General features: G+C 37.1%; 3 protein-coding genes across 6 annotated transcripts in view; 2 read left to right on the top strand and 1 right to left on the bottom strand.

Annotated features, from left to right (window-relative positions):
* Positions 1 to 13,976, bottom strand: part of LOC116301479 (uncharacterized) — a 40,620-nt gene extending 26,644 nt beyond the window's left edge. For 3 of the 4 annotated variants that reach the window (XM_089038752.1, XM_089038754.1, XM_089038755.1), the window contains exon 1: positions 1,336 to 1,623. The gene's annotated coding sequence lies outside the window, so the exon portion shown is untranslated. Of the gene's footprint in view, positions 1 to 1,335; positions 1,624 to 10,193; positions 10,288 to 12,899; positions 12,991 to 13,885 lie in introns of those variants that run through there. The other variant, XM_089038753.1, reaches the window with a different exon arrangement.
* On the top strand, positions 2,274 to 7,415 carry LOC116301499 (RING finger protein 141). The gene is given in 8 exon segments (XM_031710570.2): positions 2,274 to 2,499; positions 3,352 to 3,376; positions 3,652 to 3,760; positions 4,203 to 4,352; positions 5,167 to 5,231; positions 5,564 to 5,683; positions 5,986 to 6,052; positions 6,054 to 7,415. Coding segments are annotated over 8 exon segments (705 nt in total). The 5' UTR covers positions 2,274 to 2,405; the 3' UTR covers positions 6,129 to 7,415.
* LOC116301477 (FYVE, RhoGEF and PH domain-containing protein 6) lies at positions 7,702 to 17,629 on the top strand. Its single transcript, XM_031710547.2, has 15 exons — positions 7,702 to 7,737; positions 7,852 to 7,947; positions 10,045 to 10,220; positions 10,972 to 11,187; positions 11,574 to 11,692; positions 11,790 to 11,860; positions 12,045 to 12,176; positions 12,631 to 12,665; positions 12,935 to 13,026; positions 13,879 to 13,987; positions 14,252 to 14,340; positions 14,572 to 14,710; positions 14,815 to 15,375; positions 15,775 to 15,872; positions 16,573 to 17,629. The coding sequence occupies exons 2-15, from the start codon at positions 7,899 to 7,901 to the stop codon at positions 16,586 to 16,588; spliced, it is 1,902 nt and encodes a 633-aa protein (XP_031566407.2). The 5' UTR covers positions 7,702 to 7,737; positions 7,852 to 7,898; the 3' UTR covers positions 16,589 to 17,629.
* Positions 17,630 to 19,045: the final 1,416 nt, after the last annotated feature.

Here is a 19,045-nt window from a genome sequence, read left to right as displayed (position 1 = left end):
GTTGAGATACGACAAGAAGGTAAAGTACCGTAAATCCTCTATTTAGCCCCCCCTCTCAAATAAGCCCCCCCTCTCCAATAAGCCCCCCCCCCTCTCCAATAAACCCCCCCTCTCTAATAAGCCCCCCCTTTTTAAAGGAAGAAATTTGTTAAGCCCCCCCTCTCTTTTTAGCCCCCCCCCCCCCCCTCCCTCCCCCTTTCACAACTAAAGAATCACGTGTCCTGATTAAAGGTGATTTATTAAAGTCTTGGTTGCTCAGAACATTTCTTTTTAGCTTGCTTTGTTAATGTTACCGTGTTTTAGTTTTGCTGCTCACAATAATCGTAAATTATACTTGAGAGACTAACACAGGTGAATCAAATAATAAAAATGCCATGTACATCATTACAGATTATGTGAGACGGTCAATAGTAATGCTTCCGTTTAATCCTGAGTTACAATCATATTACATACTGCGTTTTGACTAAATCAATAAGCCCCCCCTCTCAATTAAGCCCCCCCCCCTCTCCAATAAGCCCTCCCTCAAACGTACCTGAAATAAATAAGCCCCCCCGGGGGGCTGAATAGAGGATTTACGGTAGTATAAATGGAGTCTGTGATCTTTAAAATTTTAAAGCGAGATAATCAAAAATTCTTAGGTTTAGTAGAAAGAATTTCGGAGGAGTTCCTTCAAAAAGTACTGGTCGATATTCGGAAAGACATCGTAGACGAAGTCGGTGAATTTCTACCAACGCATTTTCGCTTCATACTCAAAGCAATGCCAGTGGTAACGATTACGGAGGATTCGTCAAAGAAATGAAGAGAGTTGCTATCAAGTCTTGAGACTAAATCTAAATAATTATCGACTTCTATTAAGCTTTCTGGTGTCATGTATTCACTTGGAATGCTTGTTAATTTTTTGTAAGTCATCCCCAACTTCTTGTAGACGACATTCTGAATTTGGTAAAAATACCATCTCTGATAATTTAAATCAAGCTAGTACTGTACTTGCAAAAATAGATTTACCTAAAAAAAGTCTTTGAACACAAATTCACATCTTCATTTTAATAATCGAATAATGTGCCGAATATTCGAATATTGTTTCGAATATTTGATTATCCAGTCTAAGAAGATGATATAAAACTACCGTATAAAAACTGGGGAAATATTTAGAAGTTCAGGAAGGGAGTTAAAATCCAATGATTTTACAAAAATCCCTAGTTTAACTCTTGGAATTTGTCCAACGAAGAAGAAATGTAAACAACCAAAAAGAAAAAAAGTTTTTGGTTTAGTTGGAGAATTAATTAAAAGCAAACGAAAAAGTTTTTCATTTTCTGAAAGTCATGACTGTCTTACCTGAAAGAGTAAGACTATGATCTTCTTCTTGTCCTTCTTTGACTTGAACATCGATTGAGCTAGTTTATCAGTCCGACATCAGTCCACCAAAGCAACATGGATCTAACCGTGGTTCTTAACTATGTTTAAAAACTCCCCAAACTTTGTCTGTCGACGGCCTTAAGATAGTTAAGTTATAATTAGATCACTTTCAAAATTGTGGGGCTATAAATATCGAAAGAAATAACGAACACCCATTCCTTGATTGGACTTCGAAGAGTACGCGATGAAAAAATGCGACGAAGTGAAAGCTGCAGTTGTATCAACATCACTCCATCTTACCTTTTTTGGTAATTTATTGTTCTGTATAGAGTGACGTCATTCGCGGGCTAAATAAATAAGCCTTTTCATAGTTTAAGAACCGATTCCACTGCGCATGCGTTTTTATCCCGAATTTCTCACCTTCTTTTGTTTAATTAAGAACAAAAGAAGGTTTAGACAAAAGAAGGTAGAAATTCGGGATAAAATCGCATGCGCAGTGGAATCGATTCTTAAACTGTGAAAAGGCTTATTTACTTCCAGGTTCAAACTAAAAGGTTTAGCACGTACAGCTTTGTCCTGCAGTTTTCTACACAGTAGAATTTGTCATTGAAAGTATTTTCGCTGCAGGATGAGCTGGATACGTTTTGTACATTTTAAAAAATCAATATTTCCGCAGTTTCTATGCAAGTTGGATCCGGAAATACGTCATGACTGTTTACTTCAGCAACAAGACTGCGGCCGTTTAGCACCACTGTGCCATGTCTTAGCAAAATATAAAGGATTACAACGATATACTAGTGGATTCAAGATGGTAACCTGTTCATGATCTCGATGATGATCGGATGATGTTCGAAAGATTATTAGCATTGGGCTTCCTGTGGTTAATGCCGCATGCTATAAAGCTTGTAACTGCTGAACACTGCAGGCTCAGATAGCTGAACTCGAGTCGAAAACTAAACACCAAGCTAGAAATACAAAACAGGAAAAAATATCGCTTTTTAAAGGTTATAAAATGTCCGATCCTAGTTGAATGAGCCAGTTGTGAAGTAATGGGACAGCAGTATAGTTTTGCGACGAAGATTCTTCAAGATCATGCTTTGGTGCTTCGAGATTTAGCTGTTCTAAGCCATGTTGGTCTTCTTGGTAAATGATGTCATGTTTTTTTTTTATATTTTATGATTTAATCCTCAATGATGTACTGGCTTTGATCTTTTAGCTTAAAGACGCGAATATTCTATTTCTTCGTACGAGAAATACGAAGTTAAGGGCATTCCAAGACTACCGAGTATTTTCGTTTTCTTATATTTTTTTCTTTTTGTTAAAAGACTGATAATAAGCTTATTAGACTTTTATCTCTTATTTGACTGAGTTTACAGTTAAGGAAGGGACTGTTAATTTTTTATGGGGAAGGGGGTGGTGAAATTTGCTTGGTAATCCATAGAAATACCAGATCCACCCTCTGGTTCAACAAAATCGTTTTCCTACACTGTTTATTATAAAAGTGCTGTGTGACTGTGTCAACCCTCTTGAGCTGCCTTTTCATGTACCTCCCCTCCCCCAAGAGAAGTCCCACCTGAATGACCCCTCCCTAGTAAAAAATAAATAGCCCATATGAAAATTAACATTGTGTCATACCAGTTGCCCTTCCTCTGCAAAAATCAACATGTATTTGAGACTAAATTATATATTTATATAGTAATGATAAAAAGGTAAATTATACACTGTGAAAAGATGTTGGGAGGTTAGTCCTTCTTTTACTCCGATGAAGGACTAGCGTCTGAAACGTCAGTTTTTTCATCTTTTCACGGTGTATAATTTACCTTTTTATCATTACTGTTTCATTAGAAACACCGATGCAGCTCACACTAGTTTTTAGCTAGTTATATCTTCTATATATTTATATGCATGCATAGAATATAGATATTTTGAGATATTTCATGTTTTTTTTATCGATATACATCTATCACTAACTTGATTTTTTCTTATTCTCTTCAGACACAGTGAAACACATCAACAAAGTGTAAGGAAAAATTGTTTTTTTCTTTTCATTTTTTGCACAAGTTTCTTTATAATTAACATCGTATGTCTTAGTATGTATTCCGTCATGGGAAAAAGAGATTAAGGCACTCCTCCCCAAATTAAAAAGTGCTCCTTACCCCCTCTCCACACCTTAAAAAGTGCTCCTTACCCCCTCTCCATACTTTAAAAGGTGCTCTGCCATCCCTGTATCCCCTACTTACTACTGCTTACTCCTACTTTAAATAGTAATCATAAATATTTCAATATTTGTTTCAGTTTGCAGAATTTCTCTGATGACAGCATACACCAAATCCTCTTTACCGTGAAGGAGCTATCTGACCATAATTATTTATGGAAAGCAACAGTTAGGATTTACTGTTTCAAGGTTTGTTTTTTCACTAAAAAAATTAAACAAATTAGAATCAATCTCCAGCAATCAGAGATTTAAGTTCTGTAACATTCTCAGCAAACTTTTGAGCTCATGGGCTATAGCAACAGTAACTAAGAGGAGTCTGAGACGTGAAGAGATCTTTCTATCAAAGAAATAGAAAATGAGTGTGCATGCTGTATGCAGTTATAAAGCATGTGGGGACTGGCAGAACATGAAAGAATTGTTAGGGAAAGTATGATGCATATCAGAGTGCTTCTCATGTGTATGCTGTATGCTCTTATGATGCACTTGCTCCCAACCAATCAGAATGTGAGTTTTGTAACAATTATAGTATAACACAGCTTGAGCCATCTTGATAACAAATCATAACGAGTCTTTCAGAAGCTTTCATCGATGACTGGCTTAAAATTTACCTAAAGTGTGATTTAACTAACAGATAGAGAAAGCAAGTGGTATTATTAAGACCAGGAAGGTTCTGGATCTCCACCAGTTTTGTAAAGTCTACAGAGATGTTCTTAAACAAGTCAGATGTACGAAGTCATTAGATGAGGATGAACAGTGGGAGGAGGTTGACAAGAATGGAGAGGTATACATGCATTGTTAATAAAATATAATGTGCCTTGCCAATGGTTAGTTTGCTGTGTAGACTTGGTTTAGCACCTTTTTTATCAGAAGAAAAAGAGAACTTATTGATGCTTGAATAAAGGATCTTTCTATCCATTTATCCATCCATCCATCCATCCACCCACCCATCCATCCATCCATCCATCCATCCATCCTATCCATCCATCCATCCATCCATCCATCCATCCATCCTATCCATCCTATCCATCCATCCACCCACCCACCCACCCATCCATCCATCCATCCATCCTATCCATCCATCCATCCATCCATCCATCCATCCACCCACCCACCCACCCATCCATCCATCCATCCATCCTTCCTTTCTTTCATCCATCATTTCAATCCCTCCATCCTTTCATCCATGTTTCCATTCATCCACCCATCCATCCACCCACCCATCCATCCTATCCATCCATCCATCCATCCATCCTTTCTTTTACCCATCATTTCAATCCCTCCATCCTTTTATCCTTGTTTCCATGCATCCACCCATCCACTAGGGAAACTCACATGTAAAAAGGGCAGGGATTCTCATTGAAATAAATAATAAGTTGCACTCCTAAAGAAAGAGTTTAGGTGTGATTCTGGTTTAATTTTACCCCTAAAGGATACCACTTTGAAACACAAGATAAATCTTTTATAATTTTTGAAAAATTTTTGAGATGTGCTAAAAACCAACAGCTTTGGTCATCATCCCCGCCCTTTGTCATATGTGTGTACCCCTTCCCTGGGTGCATCCATTGATCTGTCTTGTTCAATACCGTTTATTTTAGACATACCAAAGAATAGATTTACAGCATGCAAGAGAAGCACTAACAGCATCAATGATCATTACCAGGTGAGTTCAACCAATCAAAACTGAGCTTACAGCTGAGTTAAACCAATCAACACTGAGCTTACAGCTGAGTTTAACCAATCAACTCTGAGCTTACAGCTGGGTTTAACCAATCAAAACTGAGCTTACAGTTGAGTTCAACCAATCGACACTAAGCTTACAGCTGGATTCAACCAATCAACACTTAGCTTACAGCTGAGTTTAACCAATCAAAACTGAGCTTACAGCTGAATTCAACCAATCAACACTGAGCTTACAGCTGGGTTTAACAAATCAACATGGAGCTTATACCTTGGTGTATTGATGTAAATAGGTTATTATTATTTGTGTTTCAGAGTTGATGAAGCAATGGCTGAAGAAAGTGACTTAGAAGAGTGCTGTATATGCATGGAAAGGAAACCAGAAGTGATTCTTTCATGTGTGCATTCCTTTTGCAAAAACTGCATAGATACATGGTAAGAAGATTTTTCAAAATAAAATATGATGATATTGATCATTGGCGGTAATTATGAATCATAATGATGATGAGGATGATGATGATGAAAGTAAAGAAAAAAAAGTTGATAGTTTGATGGTGATGACAATGATGGTGAAAATGATGATGATAATTATAAAAGTGACTTCAGATGATATTTGATAGACATGGTTATTAGTTGTTGAATGGTAATCACTGCTTGTGATGATGATGATGACATCATCTGATGGTTGCCATGGCAATAATGGTGATGATAAAACATATAACATTGTTTTTTTTCAGGAGTGTTTCTCACGGCACTTGTCCCATCTGTCGTGACGAAGTAAATAATAAAGACTCATGGGAAATTTCCTGATGCTCCTAGCAAAGGAGAAATTGCAAACTATGTCATGGGACTTGCCGAAGGAGCTGGCGAACATACATGACTCAGTAGAAATGATAAATAAGAGTATTTTATTAACACTAAATTTGTAATGAAACATTTTGCAGTCATGGTAACAGTGATTCTGTGCTAATATAATATTAGATAAAATTTCTAATATATATATGGCACCAAAAGAAATACTTAATTGACATGTTTAAATAAATAATAATATGGTTAAAGAGCCCTTTTAGAAATACCTCAAAAAATATTTTAGACTCAGAGTAAACTCTAAAACAAGCTCTGGGTTGATCAAGGTTATGGCATGGCTACCTCAAAGATCTAACCTTGAATTAAATTCAGAGATGGATCGAACCTTGAAATAACCTCTTGGCTGATCCAAGTTAAACCAACTCGCAGAAACAACCTTGAAACAACCTTTGATCAAACTTGGAATTTAGCTTACCATGGGGGTTGGGGGGAACTTCTATATAACGAAGGGTGGGGAAGGTTGTATCTTTTGGGGGTTGAAATCTGAACTCCATTTTAGGGGTGAAAAGGAAAAAGCTGCTTGTTTTTAGCACATTTCAAAAAAAAAATTGTTTTAAATAACTTATTTTGGTCTCAAAGTAGTATCTATTAGGGCTAAAATCAAACCAGCTGTTAAATCAAGTTATCTGTTAAATTTATTTTTTTCTAAAATGGAGAACCCAGAGAAAAACAAATGAAAACACCAATAATTGATAACATCTGAGTTTGGAAATCAAACCGAAATCCCAAAAGTAAGAGGTGAGAGCCATCTCACTATGCCATGTGCTCTCTCATTCCCACATAGCATTTGCACAGCTGCTGTGCTAACAGATATAGATAGTTTAGTAAAACATTTAGCTATTTATTCACCAAAATAGTCCTTAGAAAACTTATTAATAATTCATGAAGGAAACACAATAGAAATCATGACCATGAAGGAGGTTTTATATCTGATATAGATTCGTCTTCATTTGCATAAACTTTAACTTGGATTTTCTCTATCAAACTTGGTTCATTTCGTAAAGAATTCGGTACAGTACGAGAACATACATCATGAGTTTTCTAAGCCGTTTAATAAACTTGCAGATCGTGTTTTATCGGCTGCGCCTCGTGTTTTATACCCGATAAAACACTCCTACTCGTTTATTAAACATTACTTAAAATGTACAATATACAAAGCTTAGTTTAACATTTATGTTTTTCCAGTGTTTTTTTATTGTTTAACATAAAAATCTAAAGGAAAAACGTTTAAATTTATTTTGCCTTTGTTATGATTAATTCTACATAACTTTAAATAAAATCGAATCTTTTATTGTTTTTATTCTGTGTTATTCATTTTTGTTGGTTTTGAGGTTTTTTATGGAAGCTTGAGCTTGTTTATTTGCTTATTTTTTATATTATTATTTTCCTTCGCTTGTTTGTTTTTTTTCTTCGTTTGTTCTGCTTGTCTTTTTATATATTTTTGTTTGTTTGCAGTTTACTTTTGTTTTCACCCCCTCCCTCCCCTCCCATTACGTTTCTCTTTGTCGCTCGATACTAGTCCAGCGGTTTTCCCCCTTACCGTTGGGTGGTAAATTTGAAATCTGCAACGAACAAAACAAAAAAAAAACAACCGAACGGGCAACCGATCTGCCGATCACGAGGTAAAAAACCCCAAAGCTATCTCTTTTTTACTATTTTTTACGTTTATTTTAAAAGATCTTTACTTTTTCATATTGTTGAGCTATTTCTTTCGCTAATCTGAGGCGGATTTTAAGAGCATTTTTTCGCATCGCCTTCCAAGAGACTGCAAAGAATCTTTGAAATGGCGTCCATCGGATACAACAGTCCTTCAAGGACAAGAAACGCCAAGTGTGAGTATATATATTCATCAAAGATAGCGAATACTTTTAGCGTCAAAAGCAATCAAAATACAGCAATAGAATCGTTGATCGTTCACGAGGAATGAGTCTTGAAGATGGGATAAAAACCCTCGAAAAAACGTTCGAAAGATCAAAAACGTATGCATCTCCCGACCAAAACTCATTATGATAAAATCTGCTTCGAAGGCTTCTTTTTAATTCATTTATAAGCAAGTTTTAAGAATTTTTAGCATCATTTTTGTTTGTTAAGAACATTGAATCAATGCGAAAAAATATTTCGATTCGGGCGGTGAAGTGTTCGTTCCAGGTAGATGGATTTCTTGATATCGACGTGTAGATGTTTCCAGAAGTTTACTCAAGGCATCTAGGGGAGGGTAGGGGGTCATTAATTACAATTAGTTATCAATTGACACGGTTTTCTTTGTTATTCATAAGGCTTTATTTTTATTACAACCCTCATAAACAATGGACAAACTTAAAGCCCGGGGAGGGAATTGAAATGCAGCAGGGAAGAGCGGGGCTGATATGAATTAATCTGATTGGCTCATTATGAATCGAAGGTCAATATATAGTTATAAACCCGGTTTATAACTATATATTGACCTTGAATTCATAATGAGCCAATCAGATTAATTCATATCAGCCCCGCTCTTCCCTGCTGCCTGACGAGTAAACTATCTGGGGAATAATACTATTCTACAGAACTAATCTAATTAATGTTTACATTCAAAAAAACTATAGAGATATGTTTTCTAAACATTACATTATCAAATCGTTGCTAGTGCTCATAGTTTATGTGTTAAAGTTTACAACACAGTTTTTAAAATAATAATTCTTACAAACTGGGTTTTGCTTATCCTTTTCACTACATTTCTTCTTGTTTTCCTGCGATGTAGATCAGCATGGGAAACAACGGCAATGTCCCGCTTCGGTTCTTGTATCTCTAACTCATTATTTTTCTCTCCGATGTTGGCTTCTACTTCCAAACAATTTGCATTATCAAACAAAAAATCATGCAACTGCAAATTGAAAATTGGGCTCGAATGCTGAGAAAAGGTATTCGGCGTTATAAAAACTGCCTCTTCATCACTACTCTCCAACTCCATTGCCATACAGGCACATGTGATTACGAAACCCTAAAATCTATGGTTTTCTATTATCATCTGCACTTTTGTTTAATTAGCATCATAGATTTCCAGAACATTAAAACTATGTGCCACATTACCTCTGTAGGGACTAGAGGGCATTAGTAAATCCCTTTATAATCAACTCACATTGTTCATGCTCTATAGACAACAAGGGAAATATAAAAACAAAGCGGGAAATGTTTACCCCTTTTGTATACATTCTAAACTTCCAACTGAACCACAAATATTTTTTAAAATTCTTTTTATTTTCATTATCTTAAAAGTCTAACATCAGAATATTATAGAAAACCTTCTTAATTGATAACTAAAATAGTTAGTTACCTCGAACGTCAGCAATAAGCCATATACATCCCTCGGGCCTGTGGCCCTCGGGATGTATATGGCTTATTACCTCCGTTCTCGGTAACTAACTCTTACTTTTTTGGTCATGCAAAATTCACAGGGAGCCCAAAGATGTATATCAGACTATTTATAAAATATTTAATTATTACAAACGCAATGATTGGCTGGCTACATATACCATGTTTATATCAGAGGACAGAGACATGCTCATGCAAAGTTGATTACTCCTTAATATTAATAATAATATCAATAATAATTATTATTATTATACTAATTATAATTATAATAATAAGGGCATTCCAAAACAGTTTCAATGTGCTTTACAAGATAAAAGCCTAATCAAAATATAAACTAAATACAGTGAACTCTCGCCTTGCGGACACCCCAATATTACAGACACCTTGCTATTACGGACAGGAGAAAAATCCCCGACAAAAATACTGACAAAGAAATGAGCGTAGAAAAACTCGCTATTGCGGACGCTCGCTAATACGGACATGAAGTGACGGTCCCGAGGGTGTCCACTGTAACAAGAGTTGACTGTATTGAATTCATTACGAGTACATGTGTATTACTGATCACCATTTTGTCAATACAGTGCGTAGTGCCAAAAAGTTCCTGTCTTTGCAAGTGTCTCAGACAGGACAGGCCTTGTCAAAGGAAATGAATGGCATACTGCAAGCCCAAATAATGGCTAGGAAGCGCAAGAAGGTTATTAATGAGATATTCACCACAGAAAAGACTTACCAGCAACAGCTACACACCCTGACAACTGTAAGTAGGAGATTATTTCACTGCACTTTGGATTCCAGTGCAAGCTAGCTTGGTCATGCTGTGGGATCTGCAAGTTGAAGTTAATAGTTAATCTTATCATTGCTACTTTAACCAGAGTTACAGTCAGGCTATAGTAAATACAATAATGTCATGGAATTTAGCAATTATTTGAAAGATATCTTCTGAAATCCAATTTTGTCATGACAGTAAAATAAGAACCAATTTATATTACTATTCTTAATGCAAATAGCAGCTGTCTATCTTGGTTAGCTACTACAGTTATTATAGACAGCTTGTACCTTTAAATCTGTTTATTCTCATATTTTCAAATTACAATTGTAATTAAGGTACTAATAATTAAAATTGATTGATTGATTGATTGATTGACAGCAAATTGTACAATGCGCTAAGGGAGATTTCATAATTCCATTATGAATTTTATATTATAGAGGCTTTGCACCATCATGTGATGGCAGCCATGACAGGTAGCAGGAACAATTTAATCTGACCTAATCTGGTTTGTAGAAAAACACCTTTTTTTTTTCAGTGGAAAAGACTCTTATTATTCCTGCCTCCCTGTGAACAGCTGCCATCCCCTGTCGATGGGGAATATAAAGCCTATATGCAAAATACGAAAATCCCATAACCATCCCTCACCCCGTAAATTATGACTCCCTAAGAGAACTGTGCCAACCAAATTGAGGACTTCAATAAAGAAGCCCTGTGTGTAAACTTCCTACATATTTTCCAGATCTTCCTTGGAGAACTCAGAAATGCAAATATTGTACCACAAAGTGTCCTGAACACAATCTTTTCCAACATCGAAGGCATTGAAGCAATTAACAAAGAATTGCTGAACCACATGGAAACACTGGGTGTTGGCGATGCTTTCCTGGCCATGGCACCTTTCATCAAGCTTTACAGCACATATGCAAATAACTTTGAGCGTGCGAGTAACATGTTGCAGGTATTGCATGATCATTTGTTCATCAAAAAACTGACTAGTTTAGAAATTCCTTCTTCGTAAGAACAATTCCTGTGAAATGCTCCTTCTAAGCAAACTGTCACAAACAAAAACCTGAGTGAGCGATTATAGCTAGTGGGCCAAATTGGAAACTGGTATATCTATAATATATACTGGAAAAGTACTTTGGACCATTTAATCAAACCTTTTGGGAAAAAAACATTAAAAAAAGGAATTCATTTTATTTTTATAAAACATAATATAAATATGTTACCTAAGCTTTGCAAATTTCTTGTTTATTCAGCTCATAGTGGACCTCTTGGTCACTTTATTTTGTATATGTTTACAGTTTACTTACTCAATGAAAATGTTTCTCATGTTTCTCACAGGAATGGGAGAAAAAATCCCAAGATTTTGTGTCATTCATAACAAGGCAAGAAGCAATGCAGGAATGCAAGGGACTGAACCTAAGAGCGTTGCTTATAACACCAGTACAACGAGTACCAAGGTAAAAGAATTATTTTCCTTGGCATACTTGTGATAAAAGTTCAAGAAGGATTGATGAAGAAAAAAATTAAAGTAATATTTTTTCTTATCTATTTTAGGTATAAGCTGCTACTTGAGAGTTTGTTGAACAAAACACCAAGAGACTACCCAGATTTCAGCAAGCTTGAAGGTAAGGTGGTCAACATGAAAAATTCTTTATCACATCCATCTATCCATCCATCTGTCTATCTATCCACTACCCTGTGAGCAGAGGATTTTTTTTCATCTATCCACCTATTCATTCATATTTATAGCACATAAATTTTAATTAATATATTATTTGTAACTCAAGAAATAATGTTTCCTAACTACAGAGGCTACAGAAGAGATTGCAAAAGTTGCTGAACACATAAATGAAAATATTCGCCAACATGAAAACTTTCAAAAGATGCTTATGATACAGAAGAGCCTGACAGGAGAAGGCGCTCCAAAAATTCTAGCACCAGGTATTTAATAATAATAATTATTATATGACCGTGAATCTTAGAGCCTGGACACTAGCAAATCGAGCAATCTGATTGGATAGATCGCATCGCGGACTGGTCTAGATTCTCCGGTATTAACCGGTCCTATCGCATATTAATCTTACGGTGAAAACATTTTGTCCTTTTCAATGAAAAGTGGTTCTATAATAAAACTCTTATCAACCAAGCTTGGTCGGTCTGTACAGACCTCAGTCAAGATTATCCCGTATAGACCTCCCGCTCAGATAATAAGATCTAATTATAGTCTATTATTGAATTATAAATAGCAATTAATAAGGAAATAGGATAAAAATTAGTCACCTCAGCTCTTCAGTTATGAATCTTGATAATTTTGGGAGGGTCTTTAAGCAAATACAACGATGTGAAATTATGCCAAAATCCAAAATTATATTTATTTTTGTGTTTGGTTTTACAGGAAGATTTTTCATCAAAGAAGGACCATTACTCAAGGTATTAATGGGCTAAATGTTGCATTTTCTGTCCTTTCCCCTCCCCCCACAGATGTCATCCTGTTATACATAATAAAGCTCTTGTTCTGCTTCTTCAAATTTACAGTAACACTGACCCCTCGGCTCATTTGGGTCAGGGAATGACTAACTCAGAGATCAAACTCTAGCTAAAACAACCTCTTTTATTCCCCTGGGGGGGAGGGGGTAGGGGGAGTAACTTGGACCTGGTTCATACCTAATATAATCTTGAAACTTCTTTGCTTGTTGCAGGCTTGCAAGCGTGGCTCACAAGAGAGAATGTTCTTTCTCTTCTCTGATATCCTCATCTATTCAAAAAAGAGTGGAACAGACAGAGATCAAAGGTAAACTTGAAAGCAAACTTACATTTAATAATAATAATTTGCCGAAGGTGAAGTGATTATTGGTGAATATTAATTTTACCATAATCACTGAGCCTGAGGGGAATAATTGTTTTAATTAGTATAATTTTAGATTAGAATATGAGAGAAAAGAAGAAATTCAGGATAAAAAATGTTTTAGCATTACTTCTGCTTTGATTGTCATCTCAGAACACAGTGCACAAACTCTTAATGTATTCTTAGTCTAAAATTATCATACTTATAGCTAATATTCCTATCATGTGATTAGCAACAGACCTCCCTACTCTTAGACCTCTCTACCTTGGGCATAATGTTTTCCCATTTCAGGCTACCACATTTCATTTCCTAGATATTTAGATTCTTTGTTTGAGTTGTTCAATGTCCATGCGTCTTCTCATTAACAACCATTAAACAAAGAAATCATACTCCAGGGTAAGACATGTGGTCTGAAATGGGAAAACATTACAGCTAGAGGTACACCCAAGCTATCTAGGGAAGTCTTTTCATTTCAACCTTAGAAAATTTGATTTTTTGCTTGGGGAAGGGGAGAGTAGGGACCATTTGCATAGCATTATTTATAACTGGTTACATTTCCAAGTAACCATTGATCTTGAAAGAATCATAAATAACTACGAATTGTATGTCAACAGAAGTCCAAGAAAATACGAAGGAAAATGTTAATGGGGAATGGAAATGTTGAAACTTGTGGGGGGGAAATAGACGACCGTTTGACCACAAAAACATTACGAAATTCAAACAAAAATGTAACTTTTCTAAAGTTAAATAGAGTGAAATTTAATCACAATTAAGTGTGTGTCTTTGATCAATTTGTAGTACGTACTCTTGTCGGCGTGTCTTCCCGTTAAATGAATGTGAAGTGGAGCAAATGTTTGGTAGTTCACTGGATACTGATGGAGCAGCAGACGTTGGGTCTCTCTTCAAGGTGTGTATTGGGATACCTGTGGTAAAGGTGACGTAAACATTTTACAAAATCATAACGAAATGTTTGAGTCAGCCATTTAGAAAATGCTTTAGATTTATATATTGGAGAAACAGGATGAATTGTGGTCTAGCGTGGGTACCATTAACGCAATATAAAGCACGATAAACAAATGATACCCGAGCTAGACCACAATGCACCATGTTCACTATCTCGTAAATTGTCTATCAAAGAATATTTATGAAGACAGGATTTGTTCTCACGCAGATATCGTGTCAAGACAAGACGCTTTTGGTGTACTCCAAGTCAAAACTAGAAGCTTCCTCTTGGTTCAATGCCATCAAGGACGCCATTGGGTAAGACAGCGTTTTCAGGGGGAGGGGACGGGGAAATTGTTGTATCAGATATAACGTGACTTAAGGAAATTTTAGAGGCTTTAAGATTGGATAATTTCATATTTGAAAAGCTAAAGTTTTTCGCGCATCTTTGCATGTCTTGGGGGAGGAGAGACGAGGAAATTTTGCCATCCTATAATCACGTGAGTGTTTGAGGTTTTGATTGGATGATGAAATCTTTGTTTATTGCAGGAAATTAAAGATTTGTCGTGCGTCTTTGAGAAGGGTGAGTCGTGGTGACGGAAGTTTTGAGAAAACAGGAACACCACTGCGGCGCACTGTCCTGCTGAAGAATAAGATTCTGAGAACACCCAAAGAAATGAAAAACAAGGTAAAATTATGGTCACTAGAGAGAAAGGAAGGAAGGTGTGTGGGTGGGCTGAGTTCGGTGAGGGTAGTAATTGATCATTCATTCCTTTTTTCTTTCTTAAATAGAAATCAGATTTCGATTGTTTGAGCCCGGCATCGTTCATCAAAGACAGTCTCTACCCGCTGAGAAAAGAAATGAGAACCAAAGCCATCCAAAATGAAGTCAAAAAAACCAACACTCCAAAACGATACACCAACAAGCTACCAGAGCCAAACGCCAGGAAACAACAATGGACTTTGACCGAAAGCCAGGGGATAGACATGAACCACAATGCATCGGTAACTTCCTCTGCTGAAGACGATGTCACAGACGATGGCTCTTATGGCACAGAAGAATCTGCTTGTTACAATGAATTTGATGAATGTAGTAATCTTATTGGAACTGATGATGATTACGATGATGAGGAAGAGGAGGGTGAAAGAAGCTACGAACCAGCCACTCCAAGTGGTCTGATAGATTCTAACAGCCAAACAATGATTGACAACTCTGGAACACCCGCTGGCTCAATGTACGAATATTCAGATAGTGATGAGAGCTCGGATGATGAGGAGACTGAGGACGAATATACCGGAGTGTTGACACGTGGTCGTAAGAGGAAGATCAAAATCGACGAGAAAGAAAACCAGGTAAGTTGATAAGTAGCTCAGGAATGGCAGCCATGCTGGTGTACATAACAAGAGAAGATAAAGTGAAATATTTTGTTGACGGTACACCAACATGGCGATGACGATGTCACATGCTAACCAAGAATAGAGGCATGACAGCCATGTTGGTGTACATAACAAGAGAAGCTAACAAGAAATCTTTGGTTAACGGTACACCAACATGGCGGTGATGTTGTCACATGCTAACCAAGAATAGAGGCATGACAGCCATGTTGGTGTACATAACAAGAAAAGCTAACGAGAAAGTTAACGGTCCACCAATATGGCGGTGGTGCTAGTCAGAACCATATTTATCTCACTCCTACAAAAACGAGTCTTTTTCACACATTTTTCTAATTATGAATTCTTTCAATTCTCTAGTTATACTCCTTCATTTCACCGAATCAACCAGCTCTGAAAAAGAGGTGCATTTTGCCGAGACTGTTATGTGGTGGTGAAAACCGTACGCCAAGGCGCAGGTGAGAAATATATATACGATATTTTAGTTAAGGTGTAAAAAGTGGTTTAGTGGTAGAGCAGTCGCACCCTCTCACCTTCGAGGTCACGGGTTCACTCCTTTGACGCGAAAGCTTTTCTCCAGGTTCGTTTTTATATTTTTCCTTACGCACAACCATACATGCTAAGTTGTAATTTGATTTGTGGTTAACCGTTCCCTGACGTGCTCAGTCCAGAGGTTTGTTTCAGGGTTTAAATAAGAACTGAAGACGCATTAATATAGATACCACTCAAACAAAAATTCTTATTATCAAGAGAATGACATTTGACCTAAAATTAGAAAACATTTCTCCCAGGCTAAAATCAGTATATTTGGTAACATCTTCACGATATGTAAGGGACTGTTCATTAATTATGCCTCAGGGGGGTCTGGAGGAAAAATCGAAGAAAACCTTGGAAAAATTCACATCCCCCCCAATTCTATCTAAAAAAAATTTTTGACCCCCCCCCCCCCCCCCTCCTTGTGACCTTTTAGACATACCTTAATTATTTGTTTCAACCCCCCTTTAAGTCAGCAAATACTATTAAAGCCCCCACTTCTTTGTGTGATTTTTTTTCAAAGCCCCCCTACTTTTCCTCCAGCCCCCCCTCCCCCTCCCCCAAGGCATAATTAATGAACAGTCCCTTATACTAACGTGTAGAGCATTTCTTGTTCTGTTGCAGCTTGAAGAAGAAGTAAGAGAATCTGCCTAGCCTCAATACACCAAAGATCAATAAATGACAACTGATTGAAATTTTATTAGGCATTCCAAAGTTGAAGGAAAACTGGCATTACAGTGCATTGTGGGACTGTTTAAGGGGACATATTTCTCAGTTGGCGTCTATTTGATCCCGTAGAACAGTCTCACAATGCACGTTAATACTAACCCGACCCAGTTTTTCCCCAACTTAGGATGAATGGACTGTATAATCTTAGTGCCTAAGGTTACTGGTGCTGCGTTGGACCCGCACTTACTGCCCTGGGGACTAAGAAGACTAATTATTAATCGGTTTTAATATGTAGCATTAGCAAGCACATCTGAGATGAGTTCGTGTGACTGTTGGAACGACGGCACGACTTAAGTACCGTGACTGTTACCACGTCCTTGCATCTTGATTGGACGAGCTAGCGTCGATTGGTTCGTTAATACCTTGTTGGAGCTTAATTTATCCTGCAGTTTTCAACAGTCGCACAAACTCTGCTCTAAACCTGGTTGAATATTTGCAACACAAGAACATCTTGATATTCAGATTCAATGTCTTACACACAAGGCGTGCCAATGGCGCATGCATATGCTGCTTGTACAAAGAGCTGTGTTGCAAGTGTAGACCACAATTTCACATATCTTACATCATATTATCATGATTGCGCGACAAACACAGGCTAGTTCCCTTCAATCAAAAATACTATCACAGGTTGTTGGAAATATGGTTGACGGAAGCCAAAAACCAAGACGTCCCTAGTCATAGCTGGTTGTTTGGGTCGCCTTATTATGAAGATGAATTAAATTAAATTTTTCATTATTTTTAAAAAGAATTTTAATCGAAAAGAAAAATTGGTTTCAGATAAAGCACAAGCATCAAACTTTAAAGATACCTTTGCTCAATCTGTGCTAACACATGTTAATAGCGCGAAGACATCAGGAGAGTCAAAACTAGAGTGTTTTGGAAAAGATGTGCTGTGAAAAGAAAACCGCACTAATTTGACGAATAGAATTAAATACGTTTTATCACTCATAAAGTATGACATTAGATTTTACACAATTAGCCTTGCTACGTCCAGTCCCGAGGTGAATGAGAGCGACACACGCTGGGTGCATGAGGCTTACGTTGACTGGGATATTCATTCAAAAATGACCGTTTTGAAAGAGAAACTCTATAGAACGGATGAATAATTTGCAATGTAATCAATCAATCAATAGTCCCCCATCAATCAAAGGTAAAGGTAATGAAATTATATTCAACGTCGTCAGTTCTTCAGCTACGTGGCTAGTATCCCAGGAAGCTAACGGTGCGCACTTTACCCCCTCTATCCATCAGTGCTCTGTTTTAAGAGTATTCAAGCTGAAACAACACTGAATAGACCCCTTGCATGTGACTTCAAAGCAGCTCAATTTCGAGAACAAATCAAAAGAATTTCAATCTCCTGAGAATTGGGGACATATTGTTTTGCCCTTCAAATTGACCTGCATTCCGACGTGCTGTGAGGGGATATAGAGAGGTGGAAACAGACGTGGAGATCCTGAGGATCAAACCATGAACCTCTAGTTCCGAAGGCCGCGCACTAACCAAATGAGTTACGTCTACTCCTTTAGTGCAGTTTTCGTATGACTGTGAAAAATTCACGGCCACGGATACGCCAGACCAATTACATTGCACGAGAATTTACTCTCCATCCAATCAAATACCCGGAACACGTCATAAATACGTCGCGGACACGGTCACGGCAACGCCAGACCAATCACATTGCGCGTGAAAAAAATCAGCCAATTAAAATTCTAGAAAGTATCATGGTCACGTCACCTCACGCTTACGGCACTGAGCTTTTCACAGTCATACGAAAACTGCTCTATCCATGTTTGAATTATTGACACATTGTGTAAATGTACTAACAAAACGCAAATAAGTACTAAGCCTCTCTTGTGTGCGTGAAGACAAAAGATGTGTTTAATGAACTGTGTTTCCATTGCACCATTGCGAGGCTTTGGATGTATCTGCATATGATTTACAGTACATTTATGCAAAGGGTCTATAGATTAATTTCCTTATTCAAGCAACCATTCATATTCTCAAGAATCAGTCAAAAATCTGCAAGGCCTTTTTTACATTAAACCACAGGGAGCCCATTTTTACATTAAACCCCTTACTCTAAATGCTTGAATAAATCTGAAGCATTTCCAAGAGGAGTAGCTCGATAACATGACTCAACATACCTAGACAGATTGGCTTGGAATTCACATCATCAAAGCTGAAGCTATCACGTTTCCCCCCTGCGATAAATTTCTTCAGAAAAGCACGATCTTCGAATAATTTCCCCGTTATCATGACGATAGTGACGTCAATACTGCAGATTATCAATCCAATGAGATTAGTTGGAGTCAAGACTTAATTAATTCCCCTTCGATTTCTTCGTTGTTTCATTCCTAAAACAAAGAAG

This window comes from Actinia tenebrosa, unplaced genomic scaffold (genome assembly GCF_029948245.1).
Source record: "Actinia tenebrosa isolate PJP-AT-01 unplaced genomic scaffold, QUT_ActTen_1.0 PGA_scaffold6__47_contigs__length_16458017, whole genome shotgun sequence".
NCBI lineage: Eukaryota > Metazoa > Cnidaria > Anthozoa > Actiniaria > Actiniidae > Actinia > Actinia tenebrosa.
This window is presented reverse-complemented; position numbering and strand designations above follow the sequence as displayed.

Excerpts from the sequence above, each read along its gene's own strand:
- LOC116301477 (XM_031710547.2), top strand. The coding sequence starts at position 7,899 with ATGGCGTCCATCGGATACAACAGTCCTTCAAGGACAAGAAACGCCAAG. Across the intron at positions 13,027-13,878 it reads GGAACAGACAGAGATCAAAG|TACGTACTCTTGTCGGCGTG; the intron begins GTAAACTTGAAA and ends ATCAATTTGTAG. Across the intron at positions 14,711-14,814 it reads CCAAAGAAATGAAAAACAAG|AAATCAGATTTCGATTGTTT; the intron begins GTAAAATTATGG and ends TTTCTTAAATAG.